Source organism: Macaca fascicularis, chromosome 15, assembly GCF_037993035.2.
Source record: "Macaca fascicularis isolate 582-1 chromosome 15, T2T-MFA8v1.1".
Taxonomy (NCBI): Eukaryota; Metazoa; Chordata; class Mammalia; order Primates; family Cercopithecidae; genus Macaca; species Macaca fascicularis.
Window position 1 is genome coordinate 113662363 of NC_088389.1, and position 20828 is coordinate 113683190.

At 42.0% G+C, this 20828-nt stretch overlaps 1 protein-coding gene and 1 long non-coding RNA gene across 4 annotated transcripts in view; one reads left to right on the top strand and one right to left on the bottom strand.

Moving 5' to 3' along the window:
- RASEF (RAS and EF-hand domain containing) overlaps nucleotides 1–20828 on the bottom strand; it is a 230272-nt gene that overhangs the window by 67025 nt on the left and 142419 nt on the right. The window contains exon 1 of one of the 2 annotated variants that reach the window (XM_005582010.5): nucleotides 9535–10240. The exons of the other annotated variant lie outside the window; for it this stretch is intronic. Coding sequence (XP_005582067.3) covers nucleotides 9535–9965 — 431 coding nt within the window. The 5' untranslated portion in view covers nucleotides 9966–10240. Of the gene's footprint in view, nucleotides 1–9534; nucleotides 10241–20828 lie in introns of those variants that run through there. 2 annotated transcript variants of the gene reach the window in all.
- Nucleotides 10376–15325, top strand: LOC141408566 (uncharacterized). Of its 2 annotated transcripts, none has more exons than XR_012423983.1 (3): nucleotides 10376–10511; nucleotides 15025–15099; nucleotides 15189–15325. It is a non-coding gene; the product is annotated as an uncharacterized lncRNA (long non-coding RNA). The 2 variants fall into 2 exon arrangements; XR_012423984.1 differs by lacking the exon at nucleotides 10376–10511 and adding an exon at nucleotides 13541–13672.

Consider the following 20828-nt stretch of genomic DNA (forward strand, 5'->3'; position numbering starts at 1 on the left):
TCCCCAAGCAAACCATATCTGCCAGTTGGAAGTACATGCTATACCAAGAGATCCCCAAGGAGGAAAAGAAAAAGTATTCTGTACTACAAACACTAACACTAGTTTACAGCATTCCCATCAGAAAACATGACACAGGGGTACCCTAAAATGGACTTTCTAAACAAATGTGTGTTGGCTCTTCATGAATTCTTCCACCTCAGCCCAGAGGAGACTGTAACTCTGTTTGACAGAAGCAAGAATTATGAAGTGACTGTGTTATCCCAGGGGACGAAATGGTAAAGTCCACCATGCTAGGCAGATGGGTAACAAATCAGGAAATGCTACCTAAACCTCCCATAAGCCCTTCGCCCTCGCACCAGGTAGCTACAGGCAGCTAACAATAGGTGATACTTTCACCACTGCACTCGGATTTCAGAATAAATAACTCCTTAAGTACTTCTCTTCTTTCTATCTAGATACTTAAAAGATATACTTGATCAAAGATACTATTATAACAGAATGGCCATCTGAGCATGCACCGTACTTTTATAGTTGTAATGATCACAGAGGGTATCAAGGCTGAACATTCCCCGAAGACACCCCAAAACTAAATTTTAAAAATTGAAATTAAAGATAGCGGCTGCTCTTGGTGTGCACTTGGTGGGGAGGAGCTCTCAGAACATGCCATTACCTTGAGTGTTTCCGCCTGGCCACTTAAAAATGGAAGACAAGGACAGATACATGTGAGAACATTTAAGGAATAAAGCTTGACTGAACCTGTATGATACTACTCCAAGACAAAATAAAAAAAGACAGAAAATGAAAAAAAGAAAGAAAGAGGAAAAGAAACCCAGACACACAGCTGTTATGGCTGTTCAAATTTCTTAGCCCTAAAATACAACGGTGCCTAACGGACGAAGAATTCCAACAATGAAAGAAAATAATACTACAATACCAGAAAATATGACCCCTTATAATTCCCTTAATTTTCATCACAAATCATTTCATTCCAATTGATTTTTTACATGTCTTAAAAACTGTGACAGCCAAGTACTTCCAGTTTCAGATGAAGAGAAAGAAAAATATTAGAGTAATAGGTATCCTAGACATCCCAATGCATTCATAGTTCAGCCCTCCTCCCCTGGGACATACCCATTAGGGCAGCATAACCTGGAAGTAGAAAATATTGTACAACAACATCTGTTGAGCCTGAGCGAGATAACTCTGCAAAGTACAATATCATCTAAGAGCAAACAAGAAAGTAAAGATAAACTGTCATTGGGTCAAAAGGGTATCCCACAAACTTAGAGGGGAAATAAGTAACACCATTAAAGTTCTAAGTTAGGATGTCATGGAACGACATGCTCATCAACAGGGATCTTCAAAATGAGATCGAACCTAACATTTGAATTAACCAGGGCACATTCACAGGTTGCACACTGGAAATGCTGTCTCTTTAGCTATGCAAAATTGGAAATTGGCACTTAAAATCCAGCATCACTGTCAACATTGGACCCACATCCTGCACGGCAGCTGCTGTCTGGAGCTGAAAAGTAGCCAAGCTGAGAAGTGGCTTTCCTCCCAGCATACAAAGCAGAGGCTCTTACTGGCCATAGAGTCCACATCACTGGGTCAATGTTACCTGCCTGGCCCTGGAGGCCTCCATGTTTGTGAACCCTCCTCCATTAATCACAGCCCACGGTGTATGTAGTAAGAGCGAAAGGAGCTTGGAGGTCATTTGACAGGGACCTGCAGTCCTACTCATGCTGGACTACAAAAGAAAGAAGTTTTGGCACACTTCAGCCTTGCAAGGGAAGGCGTGAAGGCTTCACTTCTCTGTGGTAGAGGGGAGGAAACTCCCTGAGTGTAGCTGGTCTGTTTGATTTCTGACCACCACTGAGAGCTGGACCCAGGCCATCTACCTCGTGATTCTCGCCACTTTATATCCTCACTGATGTCACCACCTTCTGAATAGAGAGAAACCAGCTAAGCAACTTGGACTTTTGGCAGGAGACTATTTCTAAGTACTCAGTGCCTTGTGCAGTCCTGGGCATACAGTGGACAAAAAAAAAAAAAAAAATTGTTTAGTGAAGGAATGAACGAGTAAATAAATGAATGAATGAATGAAAAATAGGAAAAAGGGCGAGAAGAGTTTCCTCTGTGGGAAAATAACACAGATCTTCCTTGCTTAGGATTGGGAGATTTAAGATGTACTTTTTCCATAGTGTTATGCCCTCAATTTAAATGACAGAGGAGATAAATGCATACTGAGAAATGAAACACGCGTGTTTACAGTCCTATATAGTTCTTGAGGATTTCAAGTCCCATTAGAATAATATTTCTCATACTTAGATTAACAGGTAGACTACTGTGAGGCTATGCACAGTGGCTCACGCCTGTCATCCCAGCACTTCGGGAGGCTGAGGAGGGCGGATCACCTGAGTCCAGGAGTTCAAGACCAGCATGGCCAACATAGTACTATCTGTACTAAAAATACAAAAATTAGCCGGGTATGGTAGTGCACACCTGTGATCCCAGCTACTCAAGAGGCTGAGGCAGGAGAATCAATTGAACCGGGAAGGCAAAGGTTGCAGTGAGCTGAGATTGAGCCACTGCACTCCAGCCCGGGCGACAGAGCAAGACTCCGTTTCAAAAAAAAAAAAAAACAAGACTCCTGTGAACTCCACAGTTAACTTAAATATTGCTTATAACACATTACACTTAACTATGAACAAACACAAATCGGATATAAACTCCTTATACCAATAGCATCAGTACATTTCTAACACTGACACACATTTACAAAATCAGTGAAATCAGAATTAGTAATAGTCAGCTAATCTGACAGGGCATGCAGTTTTCCAAGCTAAATCTACACAGTCAATGTCAGTGTGGGACTGGCTCATACATGGCTATCTGGAGCACATTTCTATGATCAAAACCCCATTCTCCCATCACTTTTATATTGAGACTACAGAAAATCCAGGACTCTGTTGTCAGTCACCTTCGGATTATGTGGAAACATGGCTCACATGCACAGCCCACCTTTCGGCCTTCCTTCTTAGCTCATGACAATGCGCACAGTGTTACGGGATGCCTCACGAACACAAAGGCAGGTTTTGACATTCCATACCCAAATCTGTAATGCAAGAGTCATCCGAATCTGTAATGCAGGTGATCTGGAATGAGCTCACATCAATTTATTTTACATTATCGCCAAAATGAAAATAAGAATATTTGGTCTCCTAAAACTCCCGAAGATATATGTAATGACCACGAAGGGTCTATGGCTCCCAATTTGAGAAACATTCGATGTGAAACATCCATAGTCCAGAATGAGTGGTGTTTCGGTGCGCCAGGAGGAATTTTCCCATTCATTATTCCACACCCCAGGTCCTTCAGGTGTCAGAAACTCCTGAGTATTTAAGAAGGCGAGAAACAAGGTCAGGGTCAGGTATGCATAGTGCCTAGTGAGATGTCAAGGGCAATGTCAATATTGGGTGAACTAGAGAAAGGATCAAAGAAACATTTGCACTACTGGAACTGTATATCCTGTTTTTATAAGACATATAGACTAAGGCCTTAAAGGTTAAAATTCACTCTTCTTTTCTTATAATTACTCTGAGAAAAGCAATTATCATTTGGAAGACCCTGAATATTTACAAGTTGAAGCAATGAACTTGTTTGTTAGACAAAGTAATTCTAAAGAAATCCTATGTGTCATAGATAAATTCCACCATTAGAACTTCCCTCCGGGAGACAGACAGTGTTTACTTTACATTTTACAATCTCACATGAGACTAATACAGTCAGGTGAGGCATCCCTGACCACTCAGAATAAATATTCTCTTCCCATTTCCCTCTTCTAACTGTATACTGCACTCAAGTGCTACCTAAATTGTAATAAGTTATATACATGAAGCAAGAATGTATACTGTATATACCCTCTGAGGAGAGAAAAAGGATTCGAAACACATTTGGAATCACCATGGCACACTAACCATTCCCCATATGATGCAGCCACTTGCATTTTACAAATGAAAAAAGATTGGATAACACGGGCAGAAAACAAGAAACAGATAAAGATTGTTACACGCTTAAAGAGATAGGGGTAGTGTAACTGAATTTAACAGTAATTTTAGAGAAGAGTAAATCCCAAGTTCAGGTTCGAGGAAAAGCTAGAGAAGAGTCTGTAGATCTGGCAGTAAACTTTCCCTGATAACACTAAGTTTTAAGACTTTTTCTTTTTAAGCCTTTGATTTTTGCACAAACCAGAATGACAGAATAAATCATCTTTCTTCAAATTCTGAGAGCAAAGCTCTGAGCAATCAGTGAATTCTGAGGGTTACAGCAGGCCACTGCCCAGGTGGCTAACAGAGAGCCTTCTAAGGACTAGAAGGCCAGAATACTTTTCCCAAATCTGAAAGCCAAAAAGAAATTACTACCTTGAGATTAAATTCAAATATCAGAACCAGAAGTGGCCACCACCCAGCAAGTAGAGCCCATAAAACCTAAGGCTTGCACAGATTCACACAAGGCCCAGGAGGAAGGATCAAAGGTTCATTCCCCCTAAATTCTGGAGCAAGGCAAGGATGCCCGCTCTTACCACTCCTACTCAATACAGTACTGGAAGTCCTAGCCAGAGCAATCAGGCAAGTGAAAGAAAGAAACCCATCCAAACTGGAAAAGAGGAAGTCAAATTATCTCTGTTGGCTGACAATATAATCTTATATCTAGAAAACCCTAAAGACTCCTATAAAAGACTCCTAAGCTTTGATAAACGAATTCAGTTAATTCTCAGGATACAAAAATCAATGTACACAAATCAGTAGCATTTCTATACACCAATAATGAGCTGTAGTTATTAAGAGACAGGTTTCTCCCAGTCAGCAGAGTAATGATACACATAACTGTGACAGAGGACACATTAAAGAGAAAAAGCAAAAAGCTACAGAATAGCAACAGTTAGAAAACAAGGAGATCCAGGTACAGACATAAACAGAGACACAGACGTTAGGATCCTGGTTCAGAATCCGGAAAAGGTAAAGAAACCTCCAGAAAACCTATGGTAAGCACAGTGACAGATCCCAAAGCTGGTACTCAAGGTAAATACCCTTGATATCTAGGACTTGGGTGCAGCCCACCACCATGTTGCAAGGCTAGAACACATCTTCTCTTCTTGGATGAGAATCGGATGTGACGTGGTTACACAAGAGAATTTGGGAGGGCAGTTGCTACAAGGCTAAGAAAAGTCCTGAAAGTAGGAAGAAAATGTGTGGGTGTTGTACTCATCCTTCATGGATGAGGACCATGAGCATGAAAATATATATATATATCTTTACATACCACAAACACATCACAAAGCACCAAGATGCTCACATGTGGAAGATATTCAAGAGCTGAGATCAAAGAGAGAAGAGCTGATTTGCCTCTCTCATCTCAAGGTGGCTCGGGGCCATAGGCTCACTGAGTGTAAAGAGGGGAAACCGAGGCAAGATGGAATCCATCAGTCTCTCTTCCTTTCCCCTCCATCCAATCTCTGTGTTTCACTCCCCCTCACCATTTCCCCCTCTGCCACTCTATCTCTGGCCTTCTCTCTCGCTCTCTGGCTCACTCCTGATGTATTTATGTCTTTCTTTGCCTCTGTCTCTCCCCTCCCTTTTCTATCTTGTCAAGCACTGTATCATGTAAATTAAGGGAGCTGTGAAGCAACTACACTATTACAAAACAAGGCAATCATTCTGAAAAGGGCTAAACTAGCACCCAAGAAGAGGAAATGGAGAAGCAACCCTCACCAGTACTGAAACTTTGCCTCTGCTTACCGGCAACTACTTGTTTTTCAAAATTTCCCAATTAAATAGGATTGCTGTCCGATGGGGGAGCCTTTCCTCTTGAGTTTAATAAGGTAAGCCGTTTTGCCAATCTCTATACAATTCACATATGGAAAGTTTTGGCTCCTCTCAATTAAATGTGTTTTTAAATTACCAAATAAAAGAATCCCCTTCAACATGGTGCATGTAGAAACACCGCACACTATGCGAAACAGCTAACGGTGCTGATTTTGACGTCCCAACAAATCCTAGCCCAGCACCGCCTGGCAGGTCACCCATCACTGATACCTGTCACACAGCAGGTACCTGACCTGAGGTTGTCCCTGCTTTGGACACTTTTGGGATACCTGTGCCCACTCACAGGCCCATGATGGTTCCAGTGCCAGCTGCACCCTCACGTTGCTGTTTGTGAGAATGTGGGGGTTTCCAAGTTAATTTATCAGCATGAATCAATTCACAGATAACACTCAAAATTGCTGCAAATGGAGTTGAGAAAACACTGAAAAGCTTCAGCTCTGACTAGAGGTCAGAGAAGAGACCCTCATCTCTCCTCTCAGCCATCCATCAAATGCTCTACACACACACACACACACACACACACACACACACACACACACACACACAGCCTATTTCCTTCTCTTGGCAATCTCTAAACACCATGACCGGCTCACAACAGTAACTGGAAAAAAAAAAAAAAAAGTGAGAAAATCTGCAAAAGCTCACAGCATGAACTACACTTTCTCTCAAAATGCAGATATCTGAAACAAGAATCAAAGATTACTGGTATCTTCTATTCATTCAGCAAACATTTGCTGACTATTTACTGAGTATCTCCTGAGTATGGAACTCCCGATCACCAAGACAATGACCCTGGCATCAGAAACTGGCAAGGCTACATTATAAGTTTGCTCTCTGCCCTGCCCCTCCACCCTCAACACCCACACATTTTCTTCCTGCTTCCAGGACTTTTCTTAGCCTTGTAGCAACTGCCCTCCCAAATTCCCCCATGTAACCACGTCGCATTGTCCTGCTGCCTTCACCTGTTGGCCGACCTTATCAAACTGACCAGGAAGTGGTCAAGGTCCACCTTGCAGACCCTTCACACCTGCCAGGCTCAGCTTACCATGTCACACAGCTCCTTGGACACTCCTTCCTCAGCCTTCAAAAGAAAAAGTCCCTCAAATTTCTAAGAGAAAATGAACTCAAGAATGACACACATCCCAAAGGCCCCTTTCATCCCTTCATGATGCCGTATTATCTTCCCTCTAACATCACAATTACTGATGACTGGGGAGTTTAACCCAAAATTGCTTAATATTTTGCTTGAAAGATCCTTTAAATGAAAATCAACAGTGTCATGCTTTACCTTTATAGGAACCAAACATTTTCCTATTTAATATCCGTTATTCTCAAACTGGATGTGAACACTCCCCAGGATAGCCCTGGGGCAGGCTGTCCCCAGGGATAAGATTGAGTGCCAGGTGGGAAACAAAGCCACCAGTTGGAATGGCACACTTCCTGGAAAGACAACTCTCCCTTCAGAAGAAACTCTACTCTATATTAAAACAAGTCCCAAAATATTGTGTACAAACATGAGCAACTTAATGACTTTTTACAGAAAATTCTTGCTTGCAGCCGTCTGTTGAGCTATGTCCACAATACAGAGTGTTTCCTACAAATTTCCTTTGGCTTTAAATGTTCTTCAATGAAGTTGTTGGAAAAATGTTTCATCTACACCATGAGCATCTTGAAGGCATGAACTACATACCATCCTTCTCTTTGTCCCCAGTGACCTAGGACAGTACCTAAGCCAGTATCTCACATATGGCAGGCTATTGGTAATGTTTGTGGAATAAATTTGGCTGAAATAATGCCGACAGCATTATCAATAACAAAAAAAAAATTTAAATCACATTTGGATGGATGGAAGAAAAGGTGAACAGCTGTATGAGGAAGTGAAGTAGAATTAATCCAATTTACCAAAACAGCGGATGGCTGCCATGGTAACAATCTGATGCAGCAACGCAGTTTAGATCTCTTCCACTTGAACATGAGAGGAAGACAAACATTGTACTTGTTAATCTCAAATCAGGAGGTGAGGTGAGGCTTAGGACACAAGTCTACCAGGTGACACCAGTGCCCATTAAACGTAGTAATCTCTGAAGAGTTTGGAAAGGCAACATGATAATAATAATTCCACCAACAATATTAAGTCCTGGTTTGTACACTGATCCAGGTCATTTCAATCATTTAAGGTTGTATGTGAAATATTTGTTGCTGAGACTAGACAGCTGTGAAAAACAGATCCACATGTATGCATACATCATATCCAATATGATATGCACTCACCTTGCCTCATTCCTAAAATTCTTACCTTTTTAAACTAGCTGCACCCAAACTAAGTTACAGATGAAAGATGACTCAAAGAAAGAGTATAGGTTGTGGCAGTGTTTTAATTTTGTACTTCCCTGGTTGGGGAGTAACTCATCTGTAAACAATAGAAAAGATAGTTACACACCCACTTTCTCTACACAACCCTTCTATGGCAGTGAGTCACTCTCCATGCCCAATATTCCCCTCACTTTCCAAGCTGGAGGGAGAAGTTGGGAGGAGGAGGAAGTGAGGACTTCCAATGAACAAGCACACTGACAACCTTCCAGGGATACTTCCTTTTCAATCTCCCATCTCAGATGTGCCAACTGCCAACCAAAATGATGCCTTTCAGAGCGTCTTAATAACGACAGCCAGAGCTCAATAAAATTTCAGCTAAACTCCAAACATAAAGCAGAAAAACACTTACAGGACTGAAATGTGTGTATCGCCGGGGAATGAAGTGAAAAATAGCAGCTGGAGACACCCACCACACCAAGGGATGGACAAATGCAAACGAAGCTCAAAGAAGAAAAACTGAGCCTCTCTCCCTCCAGGCCCTGAAATCCCACCTGCAGGCATCCTCTTACCTCCTGATAATTAAGTCCGTGACTTGACACGTTATTTATTTCTGTCACAGCAATAAGAGCAGATAATATAATGTCATTTTTTCATTTTATTCCGTCACATAAAAAGTGAGTTTTTCAGTTCACAAAATGTGGGGTCGAATCTCTGCTGCTTAACTGGGCAAGTCCCTTCACGTCTGTCTAATTTCTAAGTCTAAGTTCAGAAATAAGCTAGCCTACCTTCTAGGGATGTTATGAAAATCAAACGTGTGAACTCTGTAAAATGCCTAGCAGGTACATCAATGAATATTTGTGTCCAGCAATATAAAAACTCAACAGTTTCCTTTTCTATACAGTCTTAGGAAAACAACAAATCAGAAAACTATTACAGAGGACGCCAAATTGGCAAACAGCCCGGGCCCCAGCCCTGGGGTGCGAGCCTAAGGCCTGGGGTAGAAGGTGACGTAACCAGGACGCGGTGAGATGTGGGGCGCGCGCCTAAACCCGCGCGGGGCGCCAGCGGCTGCAGATTTCAGGAGAGCTCCTGTAATTAACACGCTGCCCTTTGCAGGCTCAGGATTCAGCACGTAAAACTTTCTCCCCAAACGCTGACTCTCTCCCTTTTCTTAACTCTAGCGGATCTTGGAAAAGTCAAAGCGAGTAGGTGAAGGAAGACAAGCAACTCACAGAGAAGTGTCAAGTGCATTGGGTCTGCACACCTGCAAGAAAGTGGGAAGAAGAAAGGAGGAAGCGCCAGGATCACCTCCCGCCCCAGCTCACACTCGCACCTGGGAATGAACTTGGCTTCCTCCCCGAGTCGCGCCTGGAAATCCTGCCAAGCCGGGTCGGGACTCGCCGGGCCCCACGAGGTGGCCAGCGCCGCCTCCGCGTCCTCGTCGCCCTCGTCCTCCTCGCTGTCGGGGGTCTCGGGCCCCGCCTCAGCCACGGCCAGCGCAGGACCCAGCAGACCCCAGTCCTGGCGCCGCCCCCCGCGGAGGGCCCCGCGGAAGCCACGTGCGAACTCCTGGAATGTGATGGCGCCGTCATGGTCGGCGTCGAGCCGCTGGAATACGGCCTCGGCGTCGGCCGGCCGCACCCGCAGCTCCGCGCACAGTGACCTGAACTCCTCGCGCTCCAGGCGTCCCGAGCGGTTAGCGTCGCAGGCGGCGAAGACCGAGCGCAGTCGGGCCAGCTGCTCTCCGTCCCCGTCCGCCTCCATCCCGCCTGGCGGGGGCGGCCGAGAGGGCTCCGGAGCGCCGCGGGGCGCACGGCCCTCCCTGGAAGGACGGGGCCACCTGCTGCTGCCGGGAGACCCGGCGAGTTTGGCTTGTCCGGCTGGTTTGGCCACTTGCGGGAACGTCGGGCGGGGCGGGGGACGTCGGGGGTTGCCGGGCTGCTCCCTTCGACGACGGTTTGGGTCAGTCTCCAACAGGTCCCGGGGGCGGTGGGGTGTGCTCTGGCTCCGGGCACCGCGAAGAAGCGCCTCTCCCTACTGAGCGCCCGCGCGCCGCGGTGGCCCTCACCACTCTCCCGGCGGGTGCGGCTCCGCCCAGCCAGGGAGGAGGAGCGCGCGCCTTCGCTTCTCTAGTTCCCACGCCCCGGAGCCCGCCGCTGCTTTCCGCGTAGGAAGGGGAGACCTGGTTGGCCTGAACGGGGGTGCGGGGGGAGCATTGCCCTTCCGCGTAATCGCTGCTCGGGTAGAGCCCAGCGCCCCCCTTCTCCACAGAAGGTGCCGGCGCGCGCGTGAGAAGCTAACCGGCCAGAGGTAAGGTAGGTAGGGGTAGGAATCCGAATGGGTTAAGTGCATTTTATTATCTTATTCCCGAAACTTGGTAAACTTCTTTACATACAAGTTTCTTACAAACCAGAGTACAAGATTTACCAGAAGACCCCATTCTCAGTTTTACTGGCTTTCGTTAACGCATTTCTGTGCGTCTAACGTTAAGGTCCCACTGCTTAAACACAGATCTTCCAGATCTCCAATTCCACATGTTTTCTCAATCCTTGTCTCCTAAACCTGAGAAAAAATTTAATAAACAAAATCGCTTGGCAGGCAGCATTGTTTAAACAAAGGTCGTTTTGGAGGTTTTTTTCTTTAAACAAACTTCATGGAAATTATATATCCAAAGGTATGTTACTCTTTGGTTTTAAACACTTTTTTCGACAATACTATTGTTTCTTTAATACTGATTGCTTAATGGATATGAGATCTTTAAAATCCACCCATTTTGATCCTTTTAAACACTTTTGTCCATCCATTTCCAGGAGACCCTCAGTCTGTCTTACGGCTTGTGTAACCGTGCCTTTAGGCGATTCTCACAGCCTGTGAAGATACATTTGGCTCATTTTTACTTTATTTACGTTATCCATTTCCTCCACATTTTAGACTTTCTGATTCTGTGTTTTTCTTTTATCTCATTCTGGATTCTCTTTATCGTTTATTACTTTGATTTTTTAAAAATATGATCATTAATATTACTAACACGTTCCTACCAGGCTAGTGTTCTTAAACATAGAGCTAAGTGCTAAACATCTGAGACCTATTTCCTCTTGAATTGTACAATAAACATGTTCAACGCTAACAGCTTCTATTAAACTGTAACTACTACTGATAACCCCCACCTGCAAATTTAACTGGTAAATTATGAGAGGCATTCCATTAGAAGTCCTGGTCTTACCAACCTAATTGTTAAGTGAATATAGTTGTATACAGTTGGACAGCTGCTACATTGAAATGAATCTTATCATTAGTGCAATATAAGTTGTTATTGATTTTGAGCTTATGTGCTTTCCTGTTTATTCTAAAGATTGATTTTCCATATGAATTAAAAAGTGGCTAGTTTGGTAATGCCTTTAAAGCTTTACAAATATACTTATTAAACTAAATCTTTGAACTATTATTATATTTCTACTGTTAGCAATTAATGGATATCTATGTCTTTCAAAATAGATGCTTTCATGTTTTTAACTGCTTAGGCAGAAGTGCTTTTTTGAAGACTGCTTGCACAAGTTTATTCCTGAATTTTCACTCTGACCTTTGTGCTCATTATTTCTGAATTTTTATGTTCTGTGACTTGCTTTGCCCTTTCCCTAAGCCCCTTCATTGAAGAGTCATCAAGAAACATGAATTGGCCTGGCACGGTGGTTCATGCCTGTAATCCCAGCACTTTGGGAGGCTGAAGTCAGTGGATCACTTGAGGTTGGGAGTTCGAGACCAGCCTGACCAACATGGTGAAAGCCTGTCTCTACTAAAATTACAAAAAATTAGCTGGGCGTGGTGGCGGGCATCTTTAGTCCCAGCTGCTTGGGAGGTGAGGCAGGAGAATCACTCGAACCCAGGAGGCAGAGGTTGCAGTGAGCTGAGATCACACCACTGCACTCCAGCCTGGGCAATAGAGCAAGACTACGTCAAAAAACAAAACAACAACAAAAAAAACACGAATTATTCCAAATGTCTTGTGCATGCATTTTCTTATACTTATTTCTACCAATGTTAATATACTTCAGACCTACGATATCAGTTATTTATCACTGCATAACAGCAGTAGTGATTTAAAAGTGCTACCATTTTATTTGTTCATAATTCCATTATCATCAGTTTGGGCAGGGCTCAGCTAGGTGGTTTGTCTGCTAGCTGACCTGGGATCTCTTAGGTGGCTTTCTTGTTGACTCAATTGGGGCTGAATGGTTATAGAGCCTCACTCATTTTTCTGGAAGCTAGTGCTGGCTGTTGGCTGGGCCATGCGTCTTCAGGAAGCTAGCATGGGTTTTGTCACATGGTGGCAATGTTCCAAGCCAGTAAGCCCCAATGTACAAGTGCTCTTCAAGCTTTAGCTTGTGTCATATTTGCTGATATTCCATTGACAAGACACATTGGCAAGTCACATGGCCAAGCCCTAAGTCAATGTGGGAGGGGACTACAAAAAAACAGGGATACAGAGAAATGTACTTCATTGGAGGCCCTTACTGTTACAATATACCACACCTAAGGTAAAGAGACAGCCTCTAATATATTCTGCCAGGCTCTTGTCCTGCCATCCTCCTGTTTATTCTGCACAACCACAGCTGGACAGTCCTTCTTAAACACCAATTATTTTGTCATTCTTCAGCTCTTTAATTCTCAATCAGGTAACAATTTTGTTTCCCAGGGGACATTTGGCAGTGTCTGATGACATTTTTGGCTGTCTTAATTTGATAAGGGGGAGATGCTCCTGGCATCTAGTAGATAGCTGCAGGGATGCTGCAGAATATCCTATAATGCACAGGCCAGAGCCTCCTCTCCTTCCCATTACAAAGAATTATCTGGCCAAAAACACCAATTGTGCTGAGGTTGAGGAAGCCTGTACCCTAACTCATAAACCCCCAGTGGTGCTCCAATAAAAAGAGAACTAAGGGTAAACTCTTCATCCGAGCATCCAGAGCCCTCTGTAATTTGCTGCCACCACATAGATCAAATATTTCACCCTTTAGTCTCTCTCAGGGCTTTTACTGTCCCCCAAATAAGCCACACTTCATCACATGATTAAGTTAGTAGCTCCTTATTAGCAGGACAAAATGTGAATATCAAGCAGATCTTTTAGCTTTTCTCTCTTCTGTCCAACCAAACCATTTCCCGGCTTAAGTAAAAGAATTGGATCCTGCTTTTTCTACAAACGTTTACACAATTGCATTGTGACCTGCCACTCACAAACACATCACTTAGTGTGTATGTCAGTTCAGGTATCAAGCAGCAGGAATGTTTTTAAATAACCCCAGATATACTCAGGGGAAAGCCACTGTCATATAATCTGTCTCTAATTATTTTCAAGAAACAGCAAAGAGAAAAGAAAGAAATAGGAGGTGCTTCTTTTTTATTTTAGCATCCAGAAACAGCTAGCCAGGAACTGGAGATAACAGAGCAGCCTTTGAGAGCCAGTGAATTATTAGGTAAGGAGAGCTTGCCCATGATTGTCATCATGACTTTTTGAAAGATCAGCTTCCTCTCTGCCTGCTCAAAGATTTTAAAAATCAGAGATAATCTTGTTAGAGCATGTTTCTCAAAGCAGTGAAAAGACATCTTTGGAAAGAAAGAGTTTTGTGATCAGATACATTTGTAAAACACAAATAAATTTTAGAAAGAATCCTATATTCCTTTGAGATAAAGCTGTTCGATCGAATATTTCCTAAACGTATTTGACTATGGTAACTTTGAGTTTTGGGTTTTGGTTTGGTTTGGTCTCAATTTCCGTGAGCTTTCCACAGACTTAGTGCTCTCAAAACATACTTGAGGTGATCTCATCTTAGACAGTGACTAGGGTGGTGAGTCATGAGAAGTGATCCCTTGCTCCTACATCATAAATTGGCCCAACTCCCCATAACGGGAAGGGGCAACACCACTGTAACCTGCTTTTCATCTGGTAAGTGGGGAAAGCTTTTAGTGGAAGCCTATTGTAATCCACCCCGTAAAATTTTCTTCGGGTATGAGAGTGCTTCTCAGAGTATGACTTAACACTGCAGTTACTTTGCCCCAGAAAGATCCGAAATGCCATTTAAAGTGGAACTAGATATCTTAGTAATGGCATACCACTGAGGCACCAACTAGTAGGTTCAGGAACACTCTGAAACATACATACCCCTGTAAGAGCTGAGTCTTAGTTTCTCATGAATATATACTCAGAGCTTACTATTCCTAAGGAAGTTACAGGAAAAATGTAGGAGATTTTGCAAAAAGGAATGTGTCAGCATATATCATAATGATCTACTTACCCTTTATGTAAGGCATGAAAAAGAGAAAATAATAACACTTATATACTGCTATCCATAATTAGCAAATGTGAACATCCTATTCTATTTTCCTCAGATCTATTTTTTTTAAATAAAGCATTAGAGACCCAGTTGAACTTCCCCTTTGACTGCATATTGTTTCTATTATTGATTTATAGCATTGCTGTATAGGTATTGTGTTGACAGTTACCAGATTTTGCAAATTTTAAAAAATTTTTTAAACTTAAGTATCATGTTAAATTTTTAAAAATTTTTAAAAATTAAGTATCTCTGTAAGGCTCCAAACAATATCAAATACCATTTCATGTCTCGAGCCAGAGCAGAGTTGGTGTTCATTATTAGAACTGAGCAAGAAGTGTTGCATTTCAAACTTCTGATTCCATTTTGTGATGACTAAGCAAAACTCATATCATTTTTCCACATTAGCAAACTGTGTCTCATCCATCTTGCTCCTCTCAGTTAAGACAAAAGTCTGTGTTTTTATTTATTATTTATGTATTTATTTTTTGTGACAGGGTCTCACTCTCTCGCAGGCTGGAGTGCAGTGGTGTGATCACGGCTCACTGCAGCCTCAACCTCCCTGGGCTCAGGTAATCCTCCCATCTCAGTCGCTGGAGTCACTGGGACTATAGGCACGCACCACTACTCCCAGCTAACTTTTTTTTTGTATTTTTTGTAGAGCTGGGGTTTCTCCCTGTTGCCCAGGCTGGTCTCAAACACCTTGGCTGGTGATCCACCTGCCTCGGCCTTCTGAAGTGCTAAGATTACAGGCGTGAGCCACCATACCTGGCCGCTGTTTCATATTATATATGAAACAAGTTGAGAAATCAAATCTAATAAAAATAAGTGGACCTCAGTTCACTTTTGGACAGCAGAAAAAGCAAACTGTGGTAAGCAGAATTCTACAATGGCACCCTGGTTCCCACCCCTTGGTGTATATACTCTGCACAGTCCCCTTTGAAGTGAGCAGGACCTGTGAATATGATGGGATAATCACTCCTGTGATGACATTATATGATTCCATTCCCCTCCTGGCTTTGAAGAAGTGAGCTGCCGTGTCATGAAAACACCAGGTGGCTAGGACCTGAAGATAGCCTCTAAGGAGCTGAGGATGTCACCCTGCTGACACCCAGCAAGGAAATGGGTACCTCAGTCCTGTCGCTGTAAGGAATTGAAACCTGCCAACAACCTGAATGAGCTTGGCAGAGGACTCTGAGCTTGCGATGAGAACACATCCCCAGCTTGAAATCAAATCGACATATTGATTTTGGCATTGTGAGATACTGAGCTGAGAACGCAGTTCAGCTGTTCCTGGACTTTTGAACCACAGAACTGAGATGATAAATGGTGTTTTAAGTTGCTAAGTTTGTGGTCGTTTGTTTACAGTAATTGTAAACTAATACACAAGTGTAAGTTTGTTTTCTTAAAGAAGAAATAAAACGGGGAAGGAGGTAAGTGTTAAAGGATCAAAACTCTGACAAAAGGCCGGTTGCAGAACATGACAGGTTGTTGTACTGAAAACTATTTGTCATGCAAGTTTATGTCAAAATACAGTAGCTTTTGAGGACTTTAATTTTTGGTCTTGTAAACGTGCCATTTAATATTGTCCAACTGTAACTGATAATACTTTTTGCAAACAGAAACTGTTAAAACCTTTAAAGCAAATACTACTTTAGAGAAGAAGTAATGTGTTATGAAACTCTGAGGATACCTAAGAAAGATCCTACTTAAGTTTCTTCAGCATAAATAAACTTGAGAGTTTCGACCACTGTTACTGAGAATGAAATTATTTATTAATCACTTTTAATGAGGTAAAATTTACATACAATAAAATGTACCCATTTTAAAGTATAGTTTAGTGAACTTGCACAGATGTAAATATCTGTTTAACTTCCACTTAACCAAGATGTAGAATATTTCCACAATGCCAAAATTGTCATTGACTCCCTTCCCATCAATCTTTCACCCAACTGCAGACCCCAGTTCACCACCAACCTACTCTTGCTCAATACAGATTTAATATGATGGTGTCTTTTCTAGAGTTTTATACTATGTCAGTAGTATTCTACACTATGCACTCTTCCATGCATGGCTTTCTTTGCTCAGCAGAAGGTGTTTAGATTAATTCAGTAGTTCATTTCTTTGTAGTAATGAGTAGGATCACATTATACATTATACTACAGAGTGTGCATCCATTACTTTGTTGATTGACATTTGGGTCATTTCCAGGTTTTGCTATTGTGAATAAAACTGCCTTGACTATTCCTGTACAAGTCTTTGTATTAAGGAACATACGTTTTATTTTCTCTTGAGGAATTTCTTAGCAGTAAGATTGCTGGGTCATATGGCAGATATATATTTAGCTTTATAAGCAACTAAGTGCTTTCCAAAGTGACTGTACAATTTAACATTCCCACCTGAAATGTAAGAGAATTCTAGTTGCTCCACATTCTTGTCAACCCTTGGTAGCATCAGTCTCTTTAAGAATTCTAATTCTTAAAGCATCAGTCTCTTTAAGCATTCTAATTCTTAAATTAGATATGTAATGTGGACTGTAGGTTTAATTTGCATTTCTCTGTTGACTAATGATGTTGCACAGCTTTTCATATGTTTTCAACCATTCTTGCATCTTCTTTTGTGAAATGTCTGTTCAAATCATTTGTCCACTTTTTACTGTATCATTTTATTCAGTTTTATAAGAGTTCTTTACATATTCTGGAAACAAGTCCTCTGTCACATATATAGGTACTTTGAAAATCTCCTGTGCTTTGCCTTTTCATTTTTTCAATGGTAACTTTTTAAGAGTAGTTTTCGTTTTGATGAAGTTCAACTTATCAGTTTTTCTTTTATAGTGTGTATTTTTGTGACCCATTTAAGAAGCATCTGTCTACCCAGAGTTGCAAAGATATCCCTTTTCTTACTAGAAATATTAAAGTTTTATTTACCATTGCTTTTATGATACATTTTAAGTTAATTTTTGTGTATTAAGTGAATAAAAAGTTAAAGTTCACTTTTCTCTATATGGATATTCAGTTCTTCCAGCGTTATTTTAAAAAATAGAAAACACTATCCCCTCCCTGTTGAATCACCTTTGTTAGAAATCAAATGACTACATATGTGTGGGTTTATTTCTGGGCTCTACATTACATTCCTTTCTGTTGATTTCTCATCTGTTCTTTCACGAACACCATTGGTCTTGATTACATAGCCTGATAATAAGGTGAATATAAGTTGCAAAATCAAGTAGTATCAGTCTTCCAAATTTGTTATTCTTTTTCAAAGTTGTTTTAGATACTCCTGGTCCTAGGTATTACCGTAGAAATTTTAAGATCAGTTTGTCAATTTACACAAAAATACATTCTGTAGATATCATGATTGTGTTGAATCTTATAGCTTAATTTTGGGAGAATTGATAACAGTATTGAATCTGCCCATCAGTGAGATTATATCTCTCTGTTTAATTTTATTTTCTCTCAACAGTGTTGTGTAGGTTATGATTTATAGGTCTTTCACATATTTTGTTAAATTTATCCCTAAGTATATTCTGATTTTTATGCTACTGTAAAAGACATAACACTGTAATTTCAATCTCCAATTGCTAACAGTATATAAAAATTCAGTTGATTTTTATAATGATGAACTTATATTCTGAGACCTTGCTAAACTCACTTTTTAATTCTGGTGGCTGTTTTATAGACTTCTTAGAATTTTCTCCATACACAATTATGTCATCTATAGGGAAGAAAAGATGGTTTGCCTTCTTCATTTTCAATCTGTATGTCTTTTATTTCTTTTTCTTGCTTTGTTGCACTGGTTTTGGACTTCTAATACAAGGTAGAATTGCAATAGTAAGAACAGATAGTCTTGATTTATTCCTAGTCACAGGGGATGGGGAGGAATCACTTCATCTTTCACCATTGTGATGGTGACGAGAGGGTCTTTCTGTAGATGCCCTTTATTGGTTTTGGAAATTCTCTCTTCATACATGGCTGAGAATATTTATCATGAGTAGATTTTGCATTTTGTTCGATGCTTCTGGCATCTACTTAAATGATCGTGTTGTTTTTGCTCTTTCGTTCTGTTTGTGTTTTTTTGGTTTTTTGAGACAAGGTCTGGCTCTGCCACCCAGGCATGAGTGCAGTGGCACCATCTCAGCTCACGGCAACCTTTTCCTCCAGTTCTCAAGCCATCCTCCCACCTCAGCCTCCTGAGTAGCTGGAACCACAGGTGCACACCACCACACCTAGCTAATTTTTACATTTGTTGTAGAGATGGGGTGTTTCATCATTGCCCAGGCTGGTTTTGAACTCCTGATCTCAAGCAGTCTGCCCATCTTGGCCTCCTGAAGTGCTGGGATTACAGATGTGAGCCACTGCACCTGGCTTCCTTCATTTTGTTAACGGTGGTGAATTATACTGATGGATTTCATTCTAATCCAACTCTCACTTTCCATGTGGCCTCAGGGCTTCTTCACATGGTATCTCCATCTGGTAAGTGGGTTTCTTATTGTCTCAGGGTTTTAAGGATGAATATTCAATGAGTCTTGTTCCAAAGCTGCAACGCTTCTTATACAATCTAGCTTTGGAAGTCCCAGAATATTAGCTCTGCTACCTTCTATTGGTCTGGCACATTCTATTCATCACTAAGGCCAACCCAGACTCAACGGGAAGGTCATTAGTCTCCACCTCTTGATGCAGGAGGAGGAGTTAAAATTTTGAGACCATCTTTAATCTTTTTCTTAAATTTGTTTTCTACATTTCTGTATGTTTGAAGTAGGATGATGTATTTCCCACATCAGCTCAGTCCACCCTGTTGACCAGGTATCTTCCTCCCCTACTTCAGTCCTTAACTTAGTATCATTTGCCTGACCTTCCATACAGAGATTAGGCTTCCCTTCTAAGTATCCCACAACCCCATCACCATCCTCACACCTTCTGCCCATGTACCCTGCCCTCCAGCCATACTGTTTCCAAAATATTATGCACTATTTTTAAGACTCTGTACTTCCTGCATGCTGTTTCCTCTGTCCAGTGTCTTTTCCCCACTTTGCTGCTTTGCCGCTGCATTAGTCAGGGTTCTCTAGAGGGACAGAACTAATAGGATAGATGTGTATATGAAGGGGAGTTTATTAAGGAGTACTGACTCACATGAGCACAAGATGAAGTACCACAATAGGCCATCTGCAAGCTGAGGATCAAGGAAGCCAGTCTGAGTCCCAAAACCTCAAAAGTAGTGAAGCCAACAGTACAGCCTTCAGTCTGTGGCCAAAGGCCCAAGAGCCCCTGGCAAACCACTGGTGTAAGTCCAAGAGTCCAAAAGCTGAAGAACTTGGAGTCTTACGTTTGAAGGTAGGAAGCATCTATCTTGGGAGAAAGATGAAAACCAGAAGACTTAGCAAGTCTGCTCATTCCACTTTCTTCTGCCTGCTTTATCCTAGCCACACTGGCAGCTGATTAGATTGTGCACACCCAGATTGAGGGTGGGTCTGCCTCTTCCAGTCCACTCACTCCAATGTTAATCTCCTTTGGCAACACCCTCACACACACACACAGGAACAATACTTTGCATCCTTCAATCCAATAAAGTTGGCACTCAATATTAACCATCACAGCTATGTTATTTACTCTTTTAAGCATCCTTCATAAAGTATGTTTCTCGATTTTAGAGAGGAGAACACTAAGCATCAGGTTGAGTGATATAAGTAAAATCACACAGCTAGTAGAAGTAGGGTTCAAACCCAGATCACCCAGTTCAAATTTGTGGCACATTTCTCTCTATCACACATGTAGCAGATGCTGTTTTGCTCAGCCCCATCCCCATAAGCCCCCCATGCATTTCCACAAACCAGCCCCTGCATCACTTCTTGGAGGAGTACCCTCCTGCTGGTAGGGTTTGCTTTACCTGTGTATTCAGAGAGCCATAGGTGCCTGGAAATTTGTATCCCTTCTGGAAGCAGCCCATGAACAATGCATGGTAGAATAAATACCCCAACTCTCTTGCCCTCTACACAGAATACCTTTGAGGTTGATCTCCATAATCCTCAGCAATGATACTGAGACAAAGTCACCACCCCCAGCACCCCACCTTCCACCCACCCCATCATGGTGCTTGTTGTCAATGTTGTGCTGCTGCTTATCTTTCTTACCTCCCTTAACCTTCCACACTGACATGAATCCTCCTCTTAATGGTAACCCAGTGAAGGCAGTGTACAACCACTTCCTTGGCATGCAATGTTTTCTACAGACTCATGTCTAAGGGTGCAGTTGAGAAAGAACCCTATGTGATGTATGGGCTTTCTGGAAGCCACTGCCATGTCCTG